Here is a 21,056-nt window from a genome sequence, read left to right as displayed (position 1 = left end):
ACCCACTGACTCTAAAAAAAAAACAAAACAAAACACACCAAAAAACTAGGCTTTCAACCCTGACCTGCCTTCTAAAGACCAGTCCCCATGGGGCGCCTGGGTGGCGCAGTCGGTTAAGCGTCCGACTTCAGCCAGGTCACGATCTCGCGGTCCGTGAGTTCGAGCCCCGCATCAGGCTCTGGGCTGATGGCTCGGAGTCTGGAGCCTGTTTCTGATTCTGTGTCTCCCTCTCTCTCTGCCCCTCTCCCGTTCATGCTCTGTCTCTCTCTGTCCCCAAAAAATAAATAAACGTTGAAAAAAAAAAAAATTTTTTAAAGACCAGTCCCCAACATCTAACAACCCTTCTGTTATTTCATATTCAACAATTCTACAATGAGGCTTACTCTTCCCTTTTAACTCATTGCTGTTCAAACCAGTTAACCCTCCAGATTTCATTTATTTGACCATCAGTTTTGTACTGTCATAGAGGTCTGTCATAAGCACCAAGTAAATTACAAATTATGAAATAATTCCAAAACACTGTGAGACTGAATGTCCACAGGGATACCTGTATGTATGTATCAACCAGAGCATGGATTAATGACCAAAGATGCTCCCTGAAGCAATGGGCTAAAGCCAGCAGGTTTGGGGAAGATGATCCCTAATTTGTGGCAGGAGGTATAATGTGGCTGAAAGCACCTGTAGAGGTCACAAGGCCTGAAGCAAATGACCGGTCTAAAGGCTGAATGGAAAGTATTTTGTGAGTACACCTACACAAAAACAAGAATATGGATGAAGACACCGAAAAGAAAGCTGCCACACCAGCTTCATTCACTGCATGAAGGAGGCTTGGCCCACCATGCACAGTGAAAAAAATGTGGGAATGAATCTGCAGCTCTTGAGCAAGATGAGGTATGATTAAATTGGTGTATCTTGTGAGCTATATGCTGTGCCACCCTCTTGCTCCCACTTTAGGGCCATTATCATCGGACAAGTACGTGGGACCCTTTTCCTCCCATGGTCAGAAGTAGTAAATGATGTTAGTTCTTCTTTTTTTTAACACTTGAAATTTTTATAATAAAATAATTTCAAGAATTTTCAATAATTACATAAAAGTTACAATGACAATAGTACAACGTATCCATATATCCCTTTACCTGGATTAACTTATCCTTAACATTTTTACCTTGTTTCTTTTCTTCCCTCTTCTTCCTCCTTCCTCCCCCTCCTCACATATACACAATGGTCCTTTATCCTTAAATTTTTCAGTGTGTATTTCCTAAGAACAGGGATATTCTCTTACATAACCACAACACAATTATCAACATTAGTACATTTAACATTGATATGATTCTACCTAAGCCAGATTCATATTCCAATTGTGAAAACTGACCCAATGTTTTTTACTTTTTTAAAGTGTATTTATTTATTTTGAGAGAGACAGAGACAGTGGGAGCGGAGGAGGGGCAGAGAGAGAGGGAAAGAGAGGCTCCATGCTGCCAGCGCAGAGCCCAATGTGGGGCTTGAACTCACAAACTATGAGATCATAACCTGAGCCGACACCAAGAATCAGATGCTTAACTGACTGAGCGACCTAGGTGCCCCATGATAATGTTTTTAAAATTTGCACAATACTACATTGTGTGGATGTGTCATAATTTTTTCAATCACCTATCTTGGATATTTATGCAGCTTCCAGTATTTTTTGCAGTAAGAATGCTGTAATGAATAATGTTGTGCATGTGTATTTTCATATTGTTAGAGGGATAGCTTTACAGTAAATTCATCCATAATTTTGTTAGCTATTACTAAATTCTCCTCCACATGAGGCTGCACTATTTTGCATTCTGCTAGCAATGGGTAAGAATTCCTGTTTGTTTCCCCATAAACTCATCACTAGTGTGTATTGTCAAGCTTTGGAATTTTGGCCAATGTGATGGAAAAGAAATCTCTCAGTGCAGTTTTAATTGGAGTTTATTTTGAGCGAAGGTGAACATCTTTTTATATCATTAATAGCCATTTTGGTATCTTTTTTTGTGATCTCTAGTTTATCAATTTTTCAGTGGGGTTGTTTTGTTTGGGGGTTAACTCATTTTTTTTTACAAAGTTCTTCATATATTAGAAATACTGGAACTTTGCGTTATGTTGCAAGTATTTTCTCCCAACTTGTCATTTGTCTTTGCTTATGGTTTTTGCCATTCAGAAGTTCTCAAAATTTTTATGTAGGAATGCACCAATCTTTTCTTTTAGTGCATCTGGATTTTAAGCCATAGTTTTAAAGCCTTTTCCCTGAACCCATGTTTTAGAGGAATTCATCCGCAGTGTCTTCTGGTACTTGGGTAGTTTCATTTTTTAGTTACATCCCTGATACATCTGGAGTTCACTCTTGGATATGATGTGAGAAGTGGGTCTATTTTTATCTTTCTCCAAATAGCTATCCATTTATACCAATGTGACTTTAAAAAAAATTAACCTCTTCAGTACAGAGCCAGGGCTATTTCTCAACCTTTCCTGCTATTCCATTGGTCTATTTACGAATGAGTTCCACACTGTTTTAACTGCTGGGATTTTTTCCATCTCTTACTTTCCAGTCCTTCCATTAGCACCTCAGTTCAGGCAGCAGGAACCCTTAAAGACTGGAGAAACCTAGTAAGAAGACTGGCTCTTGATGAGAAACCACTTATTGTTCATTGTACTTTTCCTGTTCATACAACAGGCTGAGCTTTTGCAGGAGTCAATGAAATCTCTAGGTGATGTCAATCAGATTTTCCTCAACTGTTTCACAGACACAGAGATAATACTCAAATAGCTACCAGAGGTGGGAGTCACAAGGTATAGACTCGTGCCACCTCTTTGTTTCCAATCTATCTAAAGGTTAATCTACTACCTTTTCCAGAGATTATGGTTTTTACTAAGGAAGGGAAACATATGAGGTGAGCTCTTGGGAGTACGGCCATTTCCTGGTCTCTGGCCACTCAGATGACAGAGCTATGGCTACAGCATGTGGCAGCAATGGCAGCCATTCTACTGGAGCCCATTCACCCTTCCAGGAAACTGGAATTGCTCCTCCCAAGTCCCTCTGTTTATCAAGGGACAACACCTGCCTTACCCAACCCTCTCCATCCTCACTCTTGGCAGTTCAGATTCCCAGCAACAAACACAAGGGAGAACGTTGCCCGCCCTCCCTGTCGTGAACAAATTTTTACTGAAATTTTTTATTGAAATGTGTCAATACTGGGGATAGGTTGGACATGATAAATCTTTAGAAATGTGTCCTTCAGAAACTGAGATAAAAGGGAAAAAATAAGATAGGAATACAAAATTGTAGGAAGCCCCAGTGAATTTCTTTGGCTTATGGCATTTCTAAGTGAATTAGATGTGACTGCAGTTGGTAGCACAACAGCTAGAGATGTCAGCCATATCAGAGGGGCCACTAGGGGCAGTGTGATGTCATGTTTCTTCCTCAGGCACTCTTATGACCATTCTAGCCACTAAAAAAGGCAGAAATCCAGACCTTTCATTGGAATATTTACTGTCTACTGTGTGCCTTGAGGACCTTATTATGAAGGAAAAAAGGCTGGCATTGGCTGCATTGAGTTTAAGTGGCCCCCACTACACACATGCATTTACTGGGAAAGGCGAATCTAGGCCCCAAGCAAAAGTTCTCTGTGATATAGAGGCTCTGTGGCAGGTGCTTGCCTGAAAAGAACCCAAAGCAATAAGCCAGGTTGCCTGCATAGAAACCACCTAGGTTTTAGAGTTTCCAGGCCTCTATCCTGAGATTCTATCTCAATAGCTCTTGGCTCTACATGGCAATACTACATTTAATCCCAGTGATCTCTAGTAAAACTTTGTTCTCTAGACAGTGAGGCTGGGGTATTAAGCTTAGCAGGAAATAGCTCTAGTCCTTGAAATGCCAGTCCTTTCTTTCACTAACTAAACCAACTACTTAACAAGATAGAGAACAAACTGAGGGTTAATTGGGGGGGGGGCGCGTGGGGGGGGGATGGGCTAGATGAATGATGGGTACTTAAGAAGAGCAGTTGTAATGAGCACTGCATGCTCTAAGTGATGAATCAATAAATTCTACTCCTGAAATCAATATTGCATTCTATGTTGGCTAAAATTTAAATTAGAAAAAAACAAAACATCTAATTCGCAACAGCAATTATCCTGAATGTTACAAGCAGTGATTCTCAGCAAGGGTCAATTTTGCCACCCAGGGGACATTTGGAAATGTCTGGAAACCTCCTTAGTTGTTATGATTGGGGAGTGTTACTAGCATGTAGTAGGTTGATGCACAAAACAGCCAGGACAGCCTCCAAAACAAACAACTACCTGGCACAAAATATTAGTAGTGCAGAGGCTGAGAAACTGGCTAAATTGTAAAAGAACAAGTAGCAGGGCTCCTGGATGGCTCAGTCAGTTAAGCATCCAACTCTTGATTTTAGTTCAGGTCATGATCTTGAATTTCATATCAGCCCTGTAATGCCAGTGTGGAGCCTGGTTGGGATTCTCTCAGTCCCCCTCTCTGCCACTCCCCCACTCACATGCTCGTTCATGTACACTCTCTCTCTCAAAATAAATAAACTTAAAAAAAAATTAAAAATAGAATACAAATAAAAAAATAAAAGGGCAAGTAGACTCTAGAGAAACATGTTCCTGATAGTTACTTTCCTCACCTCAGAAGTAGATAAAGCCAGCCTGTGTTGCATGATGAACTTGAAACCAACTTACTTTTTAAGAAACAAGGGCTCTTCAAATTGCCCCTAGGCTGGAATAAAAGAGGACCTGAAAGTACTGAAATATAGTTAATCAGGCTGCTGATAACATTCATGGCATACATTTTGAAAAGCAAATGTTTAATGCAATAGCTCCCCAGGACAGACCTTGGGCAGAAAGTCACCACCCAAGGTATAAAAAGGGGTTTCTCTTACAAAGGTCATACCCCTTGGAGTGGCACTCTTCATTATCACAGCAGCATGGGACACACTACCTGCCAGCCCTGAAAGTGCCCAACATTATAGTTGGGTGAAGAAACCACAGACACCCAATCACACACAATGACGGCTGTATATAAGGTGACCAAATATCCCCATCTGTCCTGGAGTCCCACTTTACCATATTGTCCTGGCATAATTAATAGCACTTCTCTTCACTCTCAAAGGGAGCAGGAAATGTACAAGAGGAGTTTGCAACATCCTGTCCTATCAGAAAATAAAGAAGCTATCAAAGATGACTAGAGTTATGTCAAAAGGAATCAGGAAGCAAGTTGAAAAGGCTCCCAATGACCAAAAGTGAAATGATCTGAGCATCAAGAAGTACAGTGGACTGGCTGTAAATCCAAAATCCATGAATGTATTCTGATTGAAAATATACCTGATCACAATTACAGAAAACAAAGCAACCAGATCATTATTGTGAAAACAGGCAAAAGGACGAATCAAGCATTTCCTTTCCTGTGAACTCTATCTAAGAAACCTAATGGTTAATAAGGGAAAATTTCTGACAGAAGCATTCCAGCTAATAAATGAATCATTTATAGAATTTATGAAATAAATACATCTAGGATCCTAACATCAGAGAGAAACAACCAGACATGCCATCATCTATAATGTGTTCTTGCCAAAATACAAGAAATGAATTTGGTTATTCCTTTAAGTTTTTGGTTAATATAGAGGGCAAAAAAACATATTAAATAACGTGATGGGTATGCAAACAGCAAAATTCAAAGACAAGAAATTCTACAGGATAAATAAATAATGCAGTTGCTTCCATGAATGAATTTCAAGAGAAAAAATAGGAATTATACATTGTAAGACTTAGAAGACAAAGCAACCAATTACAATTTATCCATCTTATTTAGATCCTAATTCAAATAAACTTTTTAAAATTATGTGCTTTTTAAGAAAACATTAATTGCAAATTATGAAATTATTTTTATTGGTATGATAATAGTATTGTGGGTTTTCTTTTGCAAAGAGTTTATTTTGAGAGAGCAAGTGCGAGCAGGGAAAGAGCAGAGACAGGAGAAAGAGGAAAAGAGAGAGTCCCAAGCAGGCCCTACGCTGTCAACACAGAGCTCAACGCGGGGCTTGATCTCACAAATTGTGAGGTCATGACCTGAGCCAAAATCAAGAGTTGGACACTTAACTGACTGAGCCACCCAGGCATCCCTCAAGGAGTTCTTATCTTTCAGAGGTACACACTGAAATATTTATAGACAGTATTTGGGAGCTGTTTTGAAATACTTCAGTAGGGTAGGAAGACAGGTAAAAAGGGTATAGACATAAAACAAGATGGGCTAGGAGTTTACAATGGGTAAAGCCAAATAATGAATACATGGGGATTCATTATATATGTCTGAAATTTTCTATTATAAAAAAATCTCTAAATAGAAAAATACAGAAAAATATTTAACATTTGAATACATAACAAAAATACATGCTACTAAAATTCCATGGAAAAAAATTTTTGAGGCTGTTTGAGGCATCATCCATGAGCTTTGGTCTCAAAGCAGATACAGGCGCCCAAGAAAAAAAGCAAGACCTGGCTCCTACCTGAGTTTCTCTGAAGGGATTCCAATTGGCTGAAAACCCACAGTCCTATTTGGCTAAGCATATTATCAAAAAGAATCTAACCATTTAATTCAGGTAAACAGGAAGACCACTGATGAGCAACTCCCAGCCTGTAGTGGCCCAACACTCCTCACCTAGCTTTGGAATATGGTCCTCCTAGAGAAGGCCAAGCTCAAGCCAGGTCAGCCCGCAGGTCCTACAGACCAGAAGCCAGAGACTCATGAAAAGCCTTTCCCTGGGTTTGGCTGCTAGCTGGCTACAAGCTTTGCCAAGCTTGTCTGGGAAGTGGGGAAAAAAGAGCTGATTCTGCATCTGGATCACAACACTGCTAAGGAGAAGCAGCCTAGTGTCTCAGATAGTGGATGACATCTCAGATATATTTATGGACTGGCTACTAGAGGCTCATGGAGACAGTGGAGAGGCCAGGAAATCATCTGCTAAATCAAAATTAAACATCATGGCTATCTACCATAGTTATCTAAGAAATATGTAATAAAATAATGTGTTTCAAAGTAGACTGAGTAATACAACTGTGTTGAAGTCATCATTTATCTGATTTACAATAAAAAATGGGGAGAAAAAAACCTTAGAGTAAAAGAATCTAATATTAAAAGGCACCACAAAACAAATCACATCTTATAATTATAGTACCATGTCAACAAGACAAACTCACCCAGCATCCAGCATTTGAAAGCATAGCACTACAACAACACTGCATTGTAGTCCATGCTCATTACACAGATATTTTAAACAGAATTTTAAACAGAAAGGAAACCTTTTAGTGATGGCAAAATAAGAAAGTGTAAACAGTACAAATACTGTATCTTCTCATTAAGTATTTTTAAATGCCTACAAACATCTCTATTTTGCCTGAATCGGCACTTATGTAAAACACATCACTACCACCTCATCAGTCCCAGTTGGCAACTGAGAGCCTCCCAGATGACAAGGATCTGTGTATTGACAGATGTATTGACAGAGACTATCCGGTAGCAAGAGGTAGGTGGCGAATGCATTTCAAGGCAAGACACTGACAAGGACCAAGGACAAAGGCTCAGATCCCAGGTCCAGAGAGTTTATGGGAGTACCCATGGGTTCCACCTTAGGAGGTTCTGAAGATCAAATATATTCACTAAAATGTAGGCTCCACGAGGTCAGGGACTTTCCCCATTTTATTTACTAATATATGGCAAGCACCTAAGAGTTCCTGGCACACTGTTGGGCCTCAATAAATATGTGTGGAATGATAAAGTGAAAATAGAAAAAAAAGCATCTTATATGCTATAAAATGCCATCAAATACAGTGTATTAATAATAGTTCATCTTTCAGATTTATTTAATTAGATCTTTATATAGAACTGAACACTTTTTAAAATACTTTCATGTTTATTCGGTAATCAATAGCAAAATATTAATTTCCTATTGGATGGGTGGATAGTTGTTACAGTACAAGGAATAATGGGGAAACTATACAAATGAGGGTATGCTGTTACAGAGACAAAGGGGGTAAAAATAAAGTAAAATAAACAAGGCTGCCTGAAAGATCCTAACTAGGGAGGGGAAGATCCAGCACCTGAGTGGCAGGGCAGAACGAGTGAGCACCAGAAGACTACCCTCTCAAACAGCACGTACCACAAACATAACTTAGAATGTCTGGAGCTATTAATGGTTCTGTGTGTGTTCCCACTGCTAAATCACCAGTTCCGGGAGGCTCACAGCTCATGTGCCTCATTCACCACTGTGCTCCCAGCACCAGACACAGTAGCTGTTCAATAAATACTTGTTAAGTGGAAAAGAAGAGAGGCAGAGTCTGAACTAATGATTTTGCAGGTCGATAAAGCCCTCATCACAATGAGGTGTAACTTGCCAACATGGGACAAAACTTTGTCAGACTTGCTCGAGAGGCGTACATGACATCCCAATGAAGGAGAAAAACTTCAACCTGAACTGAAGTTCAGGATATAATTTCCCAAAAGACAGTAAAAAACAGTTTGCACCACTTGGATAAGAGACGTGAGGAGCTGTGCTCTCTGGAAACTCAAAATAAATCAGGCATTGCCTTGCTTTTGTTTGACAACAAATGGAAAGAAAATGGTTCAAAGTGCCTTTCTGCACCCTATCACTCTACCACTCCCTCCTCAAAGCCCTTCAGTGAGGAAAGACGAATGCATCCTCCAATGGGATCTCCCTCCACTTGGCGATCCTGAAAGGTCCTACACCTTCCAGCACCTTCCTTTCGTAAAAAAGGTGCATCCTTACTGTGCCAGGGTCTCCTGGCGATGCTGAGTTTTCTGATGCCGATTGAGGATAGACCTCTGGTTGAAGCTCCTCCCGCAGGCTGGACAGTGGTAGGGCTTCTCCCCAGTGTGGATCCTCTGGTGTCTGACCAATCGCTCCCCTTTACTGAACCGCTTCCCACACACCTGACACCCATACGGCTTCTCCCCGGTGTGGGCTCGCCGGTGCACAGCCAGGTTTGCGTTCCTGCTGAAGCTCTTGCCGCACTCACAAGTGTAGGGCTTCTCCCCTGTGTGAGTTCTCCGATGCACCTGCAGATGCTGCCTCCGGCTAAAGCTTTTCCAGCAGTCACCACACTTGTAAGGCTTCTCCCCTGTGTGACTCCTCTGGTGGACTTCGAGGTGGTGCCTCTGACTGAACGTTTTCCAGCACTCACTGCACACATAGGGTCTCTTTCCCAGGTGGGTTCTCTGGTGCTTCATGAGGTACTCTCTTAAGGTGAACCCCTTCCCACACTCAACACACCCATAGGATTTCTCTTCTTCATGGGTTCGCTGGTGTCTGACAAGATTTGAGCTCCGACTGAAGCCTTTTCCACACTCGGGGCACTGAAAAGGCTTCCAAAAGGAGCTGTGGGTCTTGAGGTCATCGGGCAGGGGTATAACACCATGCTGAGGAGGAGGCGGCCCTGGCATGTTTCCCACAGAGCTACTGGGCTCCTGCTCACAGGTTCTTCCAAGCTCAGGGCTCTGGAGTGTGGCTTCCCCAAACCTCTCTGCCGTCACCCGAGCAAGCGCCCCCTTGAGGTCTGCCTGCTGGGTTTTAGACTCCTTTTCCTTGCTCCCAATGCCTACAGGACAAAGGAGATACAAGCTAATTCTGTAGCAGTTATGAAAGTAAAGTTCTATGTTAGAACTTGGCTTCTAAAGATGTCCCATTAACAGTTCTTTCTTTTTCCCTTTGACCAATAACCTCAATACGGTTTTCTTTCATGGACTCTAAAACCAGACTTCACTTTACCTTTTCCCACTTTGTTACTGACTGAATGTTTGTGTCTTCCCCAAATTCATAGGTTGAAAACCTAAGCTCCAACATGATGATATCAGGAGATGGGCTGTTCAGGAAGTTATAAGGTACAGTCATTAGGGTGGAGCCCCCATGATGGGATCAGTGTCCTTATAAAAAGAGGAAGGGAAACCAGAGCTCTTAGCACAGAAATCATGTGAGCATGATCCCTCATGATGGGAGAGGCAAAGACACAGGATAGATCCCTCAATCCCACAATCTTACTCTGTCTGCCATGTGAAGACAGTGAGGTGGCAGCCAGCTACAAGCCAGGAGGAGGGCGCTCTCCAGACACTGAATCTACAGGAACCTTGATCTTGAACTTCTCAGCCTCCAGAACTCGGAGAAATAAATGTTTGTTGTTTTAAGCCACTGGCCTATAATATTCTATTGTAGCAACCTGAGCTAAAACTCTCCATATCTCTTTTACAGAATAGTCTGCCAAATCTTAATGTGCTCTCAGTTAATTTTCTAACTCAGACTTGTATTTCCTTCTAAATCTAACTCAATGATTTCCTTGAAGAAACATTCCCTGATTACTCTCTTAGCTATGTCTCTTCAGCACATTTATACTGAATTAGCACTTTGTTTATTGTGCACTTATTTATACACGACCTTGTTGAAAATGCCATTTTACATTCCTCAAGGTGTTCTCCCTGCCCTAGAGATTATAAACCTATTCCAGCTTATTCCATCCAGGTGGGCTACTTGAGAGTTCTCCATAGCCTCCATACACTTGCTCAGCACATAGTCCCTGCCCCCGCTCCTCCCTCCACCTAACCAGATTTTATTAATCTGAGTCTCCTGGGAGACTGTCACATGCTTACTAACTACTGGATGAATGAATGAATCCGATCTGTCACTGACTTCTACCAGACTGAAATGTGCGTGAATGCTGCTGAAATGCCTCAACCCTTCTAGAAGTTCTTTCTCTGATCCCTGTTTCACTCTCTCTAAATTAACAGAACAATTGTTTACAGAACAGGCGGAAGGGGAGGTGAACAAAAGGGAAGGCCCTAGGAAGCAAAAGAGCCAAGACAGAAAAAAAGAGAGGAGGGGTACCTGGCTCAGTCAATATAGCATGTGACTCTTGATCTCAGGGCTGTGAGCTCAAGCCCCACATTGGGTATAGAGATTACTTAAAAATAAAATCTTAAAAAAAAAAGAGAAAGAGACAAAAATGACAAGCAGCACTTAGGCACAGAAAGAGTCCTTTCAGGTAAGGCCGTTAAAACACAAAAAGGAAAACATCACATGCCTAAACAAATATGAAGGACACAGCTGTCACCTCTGACAGATTCTTCTATAAACTTTCCATGAAAGTAAAGATGCACAAAACGTAACTGTAGGATTCAAAGAATTTTCATAATGAACACAACTATATAAAAAGCATCCAGTTCAAGAAACTACCAGTATCCAGAAAGCCCTCTCCCAGCCCCTTCAGTGACTATATTCTGCCACCCCCTGGCTAACATGCTATTCAAACTTTTATCAGCATAAAGTACTTTTACCTGGTCTTGAACTTTGTGCAGTGGATTCAAATATTGTTTCTGGATCCTTCCACTCATTATTATCCTTGTAAGATTCACCCATATTATGGAATGTAGCTATAGTTACACTATGTTCTTTTTCATTGGTATGACACTGTCAGAATATATTGTAATCTATTTATGAACTTGACTGATATTCATTTGGGTAATTTCCAGTTTTCAGGTGTTACGAATAGTAAAACTGACACTAAATGCAATGCACGAGTCTTAGCTGGACCCTGGGGAGATGTGAGTATGTGCTAGGTATTATGTATCATAGAATTCTAGTTTCTCGGGCCTAATCCAAAACAGCTATCAATGCAGGAGCCACAAGTACATGGGAATAAATCACAGGAAGACCTGATGGTTGAGACAGCCAGTAGACAGTATGCATGGGAAATGGACCTTGGCCCACCCAGACTCCGCATAAATGCTTATGGAAGTGCTTGGGTCGTTTGAAACAGTGAGAACAGCACAAGAATACAACCAGAGTCTCTAGAACAGTCAGATGGCAGGGACGGGGGGCAGGGCAGGTATAAAAATCCTCTGGAATAAGAGGGCAGAATCATTCCAACACACAGCAGCATCACCAGCAGAGGGTCCCTGGGGGCATCAAGGCACTAGAATATTGGTATCCCCACCATCTCAGCTGTGTTGCAAGAGGTCCTGAACCGCATAGTTATGTCTGAAGGTTTCCACATCCTCTACCATCTACAGAAGTCTTGTATCTCAGGACGCCTGGATGGCTCAGTCGATTAAGCGTCCAACTTCTGCTCTGGTCATGATCTCACAGTTCATAGGTTCAAGCCCCATGTCAGGCTCTGTACTGACAGCTCAGAGCCTGGAGCCTGCTTCGAATTCTGTGTCTCCCTTTCTCTCTGCCCCTCCCCTCTCTCTCTCTCTCTCTCTCTCTGTCAAAAACAAATAAACATTTTTTAATAATAGTTTTTAATAAAAAAAGAAGTCTTACATCTCTTTGTAACACATGTTGGCATCCTTTGGCCACTCACATCACTGCCATGGTGTGACAACCCTGTCCTGGACCCAGGTCTCCTGAGCCCCTCCTCTAGGGCCCCTTACACTACTCCACAATGACCATTATTCCGTGCATTTGGACTCTTCATATGAACTGCTAAGATCGCAAAGGCAAGGGACTTTAACTCTTCATAGTGACTGGCAGAGTACTGGCCACAATACCAAATAAATATTTTTGGGTGAATAAATGAATGTTGACTGACTCATAAAGGAATAATATTTGTATAGCTAATAAAAGTATCTAACACTATCATATTCACCAAATGCTAAGATTTATCATCTCACTTAATCCTCACGACGCCATGAGAGCTCTGTGAATGTCCCCATTTTGCGACTGAAGAAACGGAAGCCCAGAAAGGTCACAGTAAGTGGTGGAGCCAGGACCGGTTCTCTCATGCACTAAAGGCAGTACAGTGATACTCTCATTTATCCCTCAACATATTTCAAGATGGAAAAATGCCAGGTGGGGTGGAGTCAGGACAGATGAGCAGTCAGCACATACTCAAAAAGTTATGAAAAGAAAAGCAGAGGGAACAGAGGAAAGGGTTGTTCCCACTCACGTTTCTTTTCCTCTCCCTCTCCAACCTGCAGAGATACCACCACTCCGGCAGTCTCCAGCCCCTGCAGTGCCCTCCCCGGCTTCCCCGCCAGGGCCTCTCCCTGTACTTCGCCAGGCTCACTCTTCCTCCTTCTCTTGCTGCTCCTCCTCCTGTGAGCACTTTCCATGTGCATCATGGTCTCACCCTTCCAGCTCCAACCCCAGGTAAAACCTAGCCACCACCTGAGACAGACCCAGCCCAGGCTCTGCTTGCTCTGTGACAGGGGCCCACATCGAGCAGCTGGGCATTCTCTGTACACACGCCTGGTGCTCCGAAGGCTGCCCTACCGTTAGTCCTGCCCCAACACAAAGCTGCAAAGTTGGAGCCAGTGCCTGAGGGGCACTCAATAAATCCCTGCTGAGGGAACGAGACACAAGATCGTCTTTTGCTTTCAAGCCTGCGTGGGTACTCTTCAGTCAGAGACAGAATAGGTGCTCCAGGAATCCTAATGAGCAACCTGTCTCATCACAGCCAGTACAACTACCTTGTGTTTTCTTGCCCCCTCGTTGGTTCCTCTCCCGACAGGAAAGCACATGCCCGGCTCCTTAAACCCTGGGTCCACACTCTTTCCTTGGACCCATTTACTTGCCTTCTTTTGTTGGTAGCACCAGGTTCTGAAATCTGGGGCAAGGGCAAGAACTCCAACCTGTAACTTTCACAACTCCTCAGTTTCTTACCTTTGGGATGGAAACAGTCTTACCTGGAGGTGAGACCCCACAGTCCTGGGGTTCCACATATTCCCCAAAACAGTCTATCTGGGCTGGGGTCACATGTCTCCATTCCTCCTCAGGGAAGGCCAGAGTCATATCTTTAAATGGTCCCAACCCCTGAAACAACAGAAGAGTGTTATGGATAAAGAAATAATCCCAAAGTAGGAAGAGTCTAAAAGCGGAAGCAAACACAGGGATAATACTCTAGGGAAGAACAGAGCAAGAGACAGAAGGAACCAGACCCCTAGATGGTCTTGGGAGCACAAGTCCCTACCTCTTGGTAGTTTAAGGACAGGGAAGTAATGGACTTGTCTGAGCTACTATATTTCCGAGTCTCTGCTGCAGACACCTAGGTTGTACCCTAACAACCACAACACGTAATTCCTGCTTTTCAATTGCCTCCACTCAATCCTCAAGCTTGATCAAGACCCAGAGCTATTTATCCCTTCATCTAAAACTGATCTTCCCTCAAAGGGAAGTAAATATTTGGGCAGGCCTTGTCTTAAGAACAATACTGTATTAAAATAAATTCTGGGGCGCCTGGGTGGCTCAGTCGGTTAAGCGGCCGACTTCAGCTCAGGTCACGATCTTGCGGTCCGTGAGTTCGAGCCCCGCGTCAGGCTCTGGGCTGATGGCTCAGAGCCTTGAGCTTGCTTCCGATTCTGTGTCTCCCTCTCTCTCTGCCCCTCCCCCGTTCATGCTCTGTCTCTCTCTGTCTCAAAAATAAATAAAAAACGTTAAAAAAAAAATTTTAAATAAATTCAGTATTGGGCACCTGGGTGGCTCAGTAAGTTAAGCAACTGACTTCAGTTCAGATCATGATCTCACAGTCGTGGGTTTGAGTCCCACATCAGGCTCTGAGCTGACAGTGCAAAGCTTGCTTCAGATTTTGTGTCTCCCTCTCTCTCTGTCCCTCCCCTGCTTGTACACACACACATTCTCTGTCTCTCTCTAAAATAAACATTTAAAAAAACAGTAATAAAATAAAATAAATTCACTATCATCCACAACACCATGAAGAACTATTACGGCAAAAAAGAGGGTCTGGAAAAATTAAAACATGCTATCATCCTTCATCTCCTCCAAAACACATGCTAGGGAAACAGAAACAGGAAATGGTACAGGCATAAAACTTGCCCAAACAGTGCTTTAGCTAGACCAGATTTGAGTCATTATTTTTTTCTGGCAAATGACCCCTTTCCTTCTACCTTCCTTCTATAAGGACTCTTCACTTTAAAACTCACTGTCTCTTGGACACCTGGGTGGTTCAGTTGGTTAAGCATCCAACTCTTGATTGCAGCTCAGGTCAATCTCATGATTCATGTGTTTGAGCCCCACATCGAGCCCTGCGCTGGACTCCACACTGAATGCAGAATCCTGCTTGGGATTCTCAATCTCTCCCTCTCTCTCTGCCCCTTCCCTGCTCGCTCGCTCGCTCGCGCTCTCTCTCTCTCTCTCTCTCTCTCTCTCTCTCAATAAAAAACAAAACATTCACTGTCCCCTTCAAAAAGGTGCCACACTGGAAATCTCCCACCTCCCTGGTAACACTCAACACAGAGTAGACATGACAAGAGTGCCCCAACTGTGCTCATTACCCCCATATGTGGCAGGCAAAGAAGTCAAAAAAGGCCAAATCTTGGTGTAGTCGGGGTAGAGGCCAGAGGGAACACTCTGCTCAGTGTTCCAGGGAGTCTCCAACCCTGAGTCAGCTACATTCCTGCTGACACGGGAGGAGGAGAGGATCCCAAGGAAAAGCAGCAGCAAAAGTATCCCTAAAGACGATCTACAAAGGGTATTGATTTCCTGATCGACCACCACTGCCTAGATCAAGCTTATAGGGTTTCTATCAATAATGTCTTCCTCCTCAGTAAAAATACAGAGTCAATTAAAAAAAAAAAGTCACAGAGCAATAAAATCAACTGAATTGAGCCTCATGCCTGGGCCCTAAGGCATAAGGCTCAACTCAACAAATCAGGATGACAAAGTGGAGAAAACAAAGCTATCATATCCATCAGAACAAGAAAGGTACAATAATTCAACGTGTGGGCGGCGCTTTGTTGTGCAGGGAAACTTTGGGGAAGGTGAATCTCATTCAAAGCAACGTCAGAAAGGCAGAAGTACAGCTCACCTGGGGTCCAGATGAAAGGAACCCAGCTGCCATCTCTTGGTCTCTGGTGTTCACTGGAGGGAGGCCAGAACCAGCCTGAAGAACTGGCAGAGCTAAGCAAAGGGAAAAAAAAGCATGAGAAAGATTAGTGCTGTCTTGTAGTTAGCTTGTTCAAAGGTGTCCACTGCCTGACACACAGAACCCAGGAACCTTAAGGAGACTCCACACAGACCTACCCTCTTCTCAACTGGGCAGATGGTCTCGACCCAATGTACCCTGGCCCTTGAAGGCTATTCATGCTCTCTGGTCACACTCTGGGAATACTCTTTGAGAACCTCAAAGAATACTCTTTGGGAACCTCTTTGAGATTCAGTAACACAATGAAGTCATACATTACTTTTAGGGATATGGTTTGTCTGCCCACTTAAAAAATCCCCCTATATGTCACCTGCATATTTCCAGGAGGTTTCTAGAAGGGATGTGAGGGAAAGAAGAGAAAAAATGGTAAGAGAACACAACCCCAGATATCCCCTGCAAAAATCAGAGAGTCAAGGTATAGAAAACAATTTCACTTCATCTGTTTCCTACTGAAGTCAAGGAAGTAATCAGGAAAACTCCTAATTACAGCTCACAGATAACTTATTTATCAATTGCTGGGCTTGTAAAGGAGGGTCACAAAGCGCAGTTTTCTGCATCCTTACTTCTTTACTGTTCACATCTTACCCTGCTCCTGGAAGGCTTGTGTCCCAGCTCCAGGGTCTTGACTGAGTTGCTCCTCAGTGCCTTGGTCTAGGCCTTGAACTCCTTCCCCATGGGGCATCCCCCACTCAGGCTTGACCTCCACTGGCCCCAGGTGAACACCTGGTTCCCAAGGGCCTCTGCAAAGTGCTGTCTCCTCCTGTTCTCCCTGCACGAGGCATGGAACCTAAGAACAGTCCCCAACACCTATTAGAATGAGGCCTGGGTGAGGGAGTTGAATTAAAACCTAAAAAGAGAACAAAGAAAAGGACCATTCCAACTGCAAGAGGAGGACAAAGCCGGCTCAGCTCTTCCCCAGGACATCAGTGAGAAGGTGAAAAAGAGGTTAACCTCTCTTTATCAGGCTCCGAGCAACTGTTATGTGTCCCTGCCCTTTTACAAGGATCCCTCCTGCCTGCCTCAATACTGACCAAATTCCACCAGGAATAATATCACAGAGAGACTAAATATTGTTTGGTTGACAACTTTAGCCCAAAATGCTCTCTACTAGAAAAAAAATCCCCCAATTATAAATGCTGAAAGTAAAAAATACAAAGCCTTGATTCAGCAGTGAATTAGCTAGTGAAAAAAACTTGCTCTAAAAACAGCGAGGAAAATCAGGACAACTCACACTGTGATACACTCACAAAAACAGGCCCTTCTTGGTCTACTTTTAAGCTCATGAATTGGGAATAAAAAAATAATTCTTAGGATTACAGAGGAAGTCACGAATAACTGCAGTAGGAAAAGGAAGAATAAACTAAAGAAAGATGATTACTTGCAAGCAAAACAGTAATGTTCAGTCCTACTCTCTTCTTTCCCAGCCAACAATAAGGTGACTATACCACAGAATGACAAACATGTGGCCAGAGTCCCAAGGAAGCATCTGAGATGCAGTTACTCGGTGTCACCAGAACACCACCACAGAACCACTAACGTGAGCCACTTGAGCCAACGTCCCAGATATCGAAACAGCACTGTTTAGACAATGCTTCTTAATAATAATATTCATCCAATTGGAATTCCCCACTTTCCACATGCATCTCTGCCCAAAGAGAAGGAGTCTATGAGGGATCTTCAAATTGGTCACGACTACCTTCTTTGGGCCTGGGGCTCACAAAGGAAATATGGCCAGGCCTTTGTCCTGATGACCAGAAAGGAAGCTAACAGCTCTTCTACAGGCCCTGCATCTTCCTTGGGAATGGCTTCTCATGCTGAAAACTCCACTGCCTTCCAAAAAGTACCTCAGGGAGTCTGGGAGCAGATGAAGGAGACTGTACACCTCATCTACTCCCACTGCTTCTTCAAACCTTTCAATTCTTTAAATATCCCCTTCCCATACCGACAAAACAAGACCCAGATACCCCCTTCTCACCCACCGCCTTGGCCTCCAACGTTCTCTCTGTGAAGTCCTCCACCATGGCCACAAGAGCCTTGCCACTCTCCAAGCCATGCTCCCGAATCCAGGCATAGAACTCCCGTGGCAGGATGGTCAGGAACTGCTCCAGCACCAGCAGCTCCATGATCTGCTCCTTGGTATGCAGCTCAGGCCTCAGCCACTGGCGACAGAGTTCCTGGAGTTCCCTGAGGGCTTCCTGAGGACCAGCTGCCTCCTGGTAGCGGAACTGCCGAAACCTCAGACGAAAAGTCTCAGGACTAGGGTCCTCCCTTCCCCTGGCCCATGGCAACTCTTTCTCCAGCTTTACCACAGGAACACCCATCTGTTGCTGGGGGTCTTCTGCCATCCCTGGACGCTCCTTTAGCATCTTCACACTCCTCCCAGAAGACTGAGGGTCTATTGGGAAGACCAGACAAACAATAATGGCAGCATAAGTGAGACAAGGAAAGGTCAGTCCATCACAGATCTTTGTCTACATCAATGGATATTCTGCTGGAGAGCATAATTAGTTTCTGTGAAGCAGAACAAAAGACCAAACACATATCCTGAAAATCATGCCAATTCAATTCAGTAAGTATTTGGTAACCACCTAGTATGTGAAGAAAAATGTAAAGAGTTTACTTTATACCCACAAACATTGTAGGATCTCATTAGGGAGATAACACTAAAATCAGAAAATATAAAATAGGTTATAATTAGATGAGTCACCAGGGCCTACTCTTTCAACACTGTAAGAATTAACACGTTCAGGGGCGCCTGGGTGGCGCAGTTGGTTAAGCGTCCAACTCCAGCCAGGTCACGATCTCGCGGTCCGTGAGTTCGAGCCCCGCGTCGGGCTCTGGGCTGATGGCTCGGAGCCTGGAGCCTGTTTCCGATTCTGTGTCTCCCTCTCTCTCTGCCCCTCCCCCGTTCATGCTCTGTCTCTCTCTGTCCCAAAAATAAATAAACGTTGAAAAAAAAATTTTTTTTTAAAAGAATTAACACGTTCAACAAATATATGTGCCAGGCCTGCAGAAACTAGAAATATAATACAGAACAAGACAAACAAGGCACCTGTCCTTTGAAACTCATATACTAGTGCAACAGACAGAAAAAAACAAATACAAGCAAATAAGTTAAAATTAAATGGAGATAACTTCTAGAAAGGAAATGTGTAGGGTGGTCTGTTAATGGGGGATGAATAACTTAAAGAAGGCTCTTCTGAAGAGATGACACTTAGGCTGAGACCCACCGATGAGTATGAGCCAGTCATTCAGAGATTTTTCCAGGCACCAGACTTGAGGTCAGAAATTACTCCACATGTCTGAGAATAAGGCGATGGGAGTGAAGCTTTGGCAAAGTTAAGTGAGGGACAGAGCCGCACGAGAAGAAGTGACAGAGGCAGGCAGAACCAGATTATCCAGGAAATGGGCCACACTAAGAATTATGGCTTAATCTTCTTATTTTAGCAGGGAGCTATATGTTTTTACATTGCCTGGCGTAAAAGGTCATTTTGCCTGGCGTATGTCAACAGAGAATAGGTTAGAGAGAAGAAGAAGGGAAGCAGCACTTAACAGTGGTCCAAGCAGGAGATGATCAAGATGGTGGCAAAGATGCAGAAAGAGTCGAGACATATTTTGGAGGTAAAACCAAAAGACTTACTGGTGGCTTGGATGTGACCATGTGTCACATGTTGAAAACAACAGAGTGACATATATATCATTATAATTAACGAAAAGACTTTTAACTTGTGTAGGCTTTACCATTTAGAAAGCCTCTGAACACACACATACAATTATGTATAGGGAGTATTACTCCCCTTACTTTTCAAAGACGACACTGAAGATGTAAGAGGTTAGATGGCTGGCCAAACTCTGCCTCCCAAAAGATACGGTACAGATGAGAAACACAGGAAGTCAAAATGAGAGAAAGGTTAACGTAGGTTCAACTACTCATGAAAAAGGTTTGGGCGCCTGGGTGGCTCAGTCGGTGGAGCGTCTGACTTCAGCTCATGTCATGATCCCATGGTTCATGAACTGGAGCCCCTTTTCGGGCGCTGCTGTCAGCACAGAGCCTGCTTGGGATCCTCTGTCCCCTTCTCTCTCTGCCCCTCCCCCACTTAAGCTCTCTCTCAAAAATGAATAAAAATTTAAAAAAAGAAGAAGAAGAGGCTTATACCAGACTAGAGAATGAGTACTATTTAATTTCATGATGGGCTTGGGTTGGAGGTGAGGGGTATGTAGGCTGGGAGTCCAAAGTGGGGAAGGGGCTCCATTTTTAGAGGGAAAGACCACTCTTAATGCAACAGAGAATAAGCAACTGGCAGGAGGTTCGTCCGAAGCTTCTACTTAATATTCTATTGTGTGTTTGTGTACTTCTACATCCTTCCTAAACCTACTTTACGTTTTCAGTCGATTCATTTTTCATTTTGCTACATCTATTGAGATTTCTCTTTCACGACTTTCTAGCTACTGCATTTCTTCACACCCCTATCGCATTACCATACTACAGCACAAATGTTAACCGACGTGTCCCCGACGACCAGATTCTCTAAAGGCAAGAAAGGTCTTCATTCATCTTTCATCCCTGGTACTTCACGAAGAGAAAGAAGGCTTGAAAAGAAGTCATTCTTTAAGTGAGTCTCCCACGTCTCGCTCTAAAATGACTACTTTCGATTTTCAGAGAGATCCGCGTCGGTTCAAGGTCTCGAGTTCGTGGACGCCCCCGCGCTGAGGTAACCTAGGCGCGGCGGGACCAACGTCGCTCCCACCTGAACCCCCGGGTCGCGGCCGCCGGGCCCCGGTGCCGCGGGAGGCAGCTCCGGGGAAACGCGCCGCCCGCTGTGTCAGCCCCGCCGCCTCCGCCAACGCCTCCGCGACCCGCAGCCGCACCGAAAGCCGGCCCCCACACCCGCCGCATCCGCCGCCGGCCCGCCGCCCCGCGAAGCCCTGCGACGCCCCAGAACGGCTCTCACCCTCAGCCCCTCAGCCACGACGACCCGACCCGAGCCCTCAGAGACCGGATGTGGGCCGCGGACGCTGTCAGACAGGTGCGTGAGGAAAGAGCCCCTTCCGCTTCCTCTCTAGGGCTCTCGGAGGTC

The 21,056-nt window shown here is 43.8% G+C and overlaps 1 protein-coding gene across 3 annotated transcripts; it reads right to left on the bottom strand.

Moving 5' to 3' along the window:
• Nucleotides 1-209: 209 nt before the first annotated feature.
• On the bottom strand, nucleotides 210-21,000 carry ZSCAN25 (zinc finger and SCAN domain containing 25). 3 transcript variants are annotated; one of them, XM_047837801.1, is made up of 6 exons: nucleotides 20,931-21,000; nucleotides 17,958-18,373; nucleotides 16,564-16,765; nucleotides 15,862-15,953; nucleotides 13,724-13,850; nucleotides 210-267 (listed from the first exon to the last, which is right to left on the bottom strand). In XM_047837801.1, the coding sequence occupies exons 2-6, from the start codon at nucleotides 18,342-18,344 to the stop codon at nucleotides 251-253; spliced, it is 825 nt and encodes a 274-aa protein (XP_047693757.1). In that variant the 5' UTR covers nucleotides 18,345-18,373; nucleotides 20,931-21,000; the 3' UTR covers nucleotides 210-250. The 3 variants fall into 3 exon arrangements, with proteins under 3 accessions (XP_047693757.1, XP_047693755.1, XP_047693756.1); XM_047837799.1 differs by lacking the exon at nucleotides 210-267 and adding an exon at nucleotides 7,165-9,645; XM_047837800.1 differs by lacking the exons at nucleotides 210-267; nucleotides 20,931-21,000 and adding an exon at nucleotides 7,165-9,645 and having other exon boundaries at nucleotides 17,954-18,080.
• Between the last annotated feature and the right edge of the window lie 56 nt (nucleotides 21,001-21,056).

This window comes from Prionailurus viverrinus, chromosome E3 (genome assembly GCF_022837055.1).
Source record: "Prionailurus viverrinus isolate Anna chromosome E3, UM_Priviv_1.0, whole genome shotgun sequence".
Taxonomy (NCBI): domain Eukaryota; kingdom Metazoa; phylum Chordata; class Mammalia; order Carnivora; family Felidae; genus Prionailurus; species Prionailurus viverrinus.
This window is presented reverse-complemented; position numbering and strand designations above follow the sequence as displayed.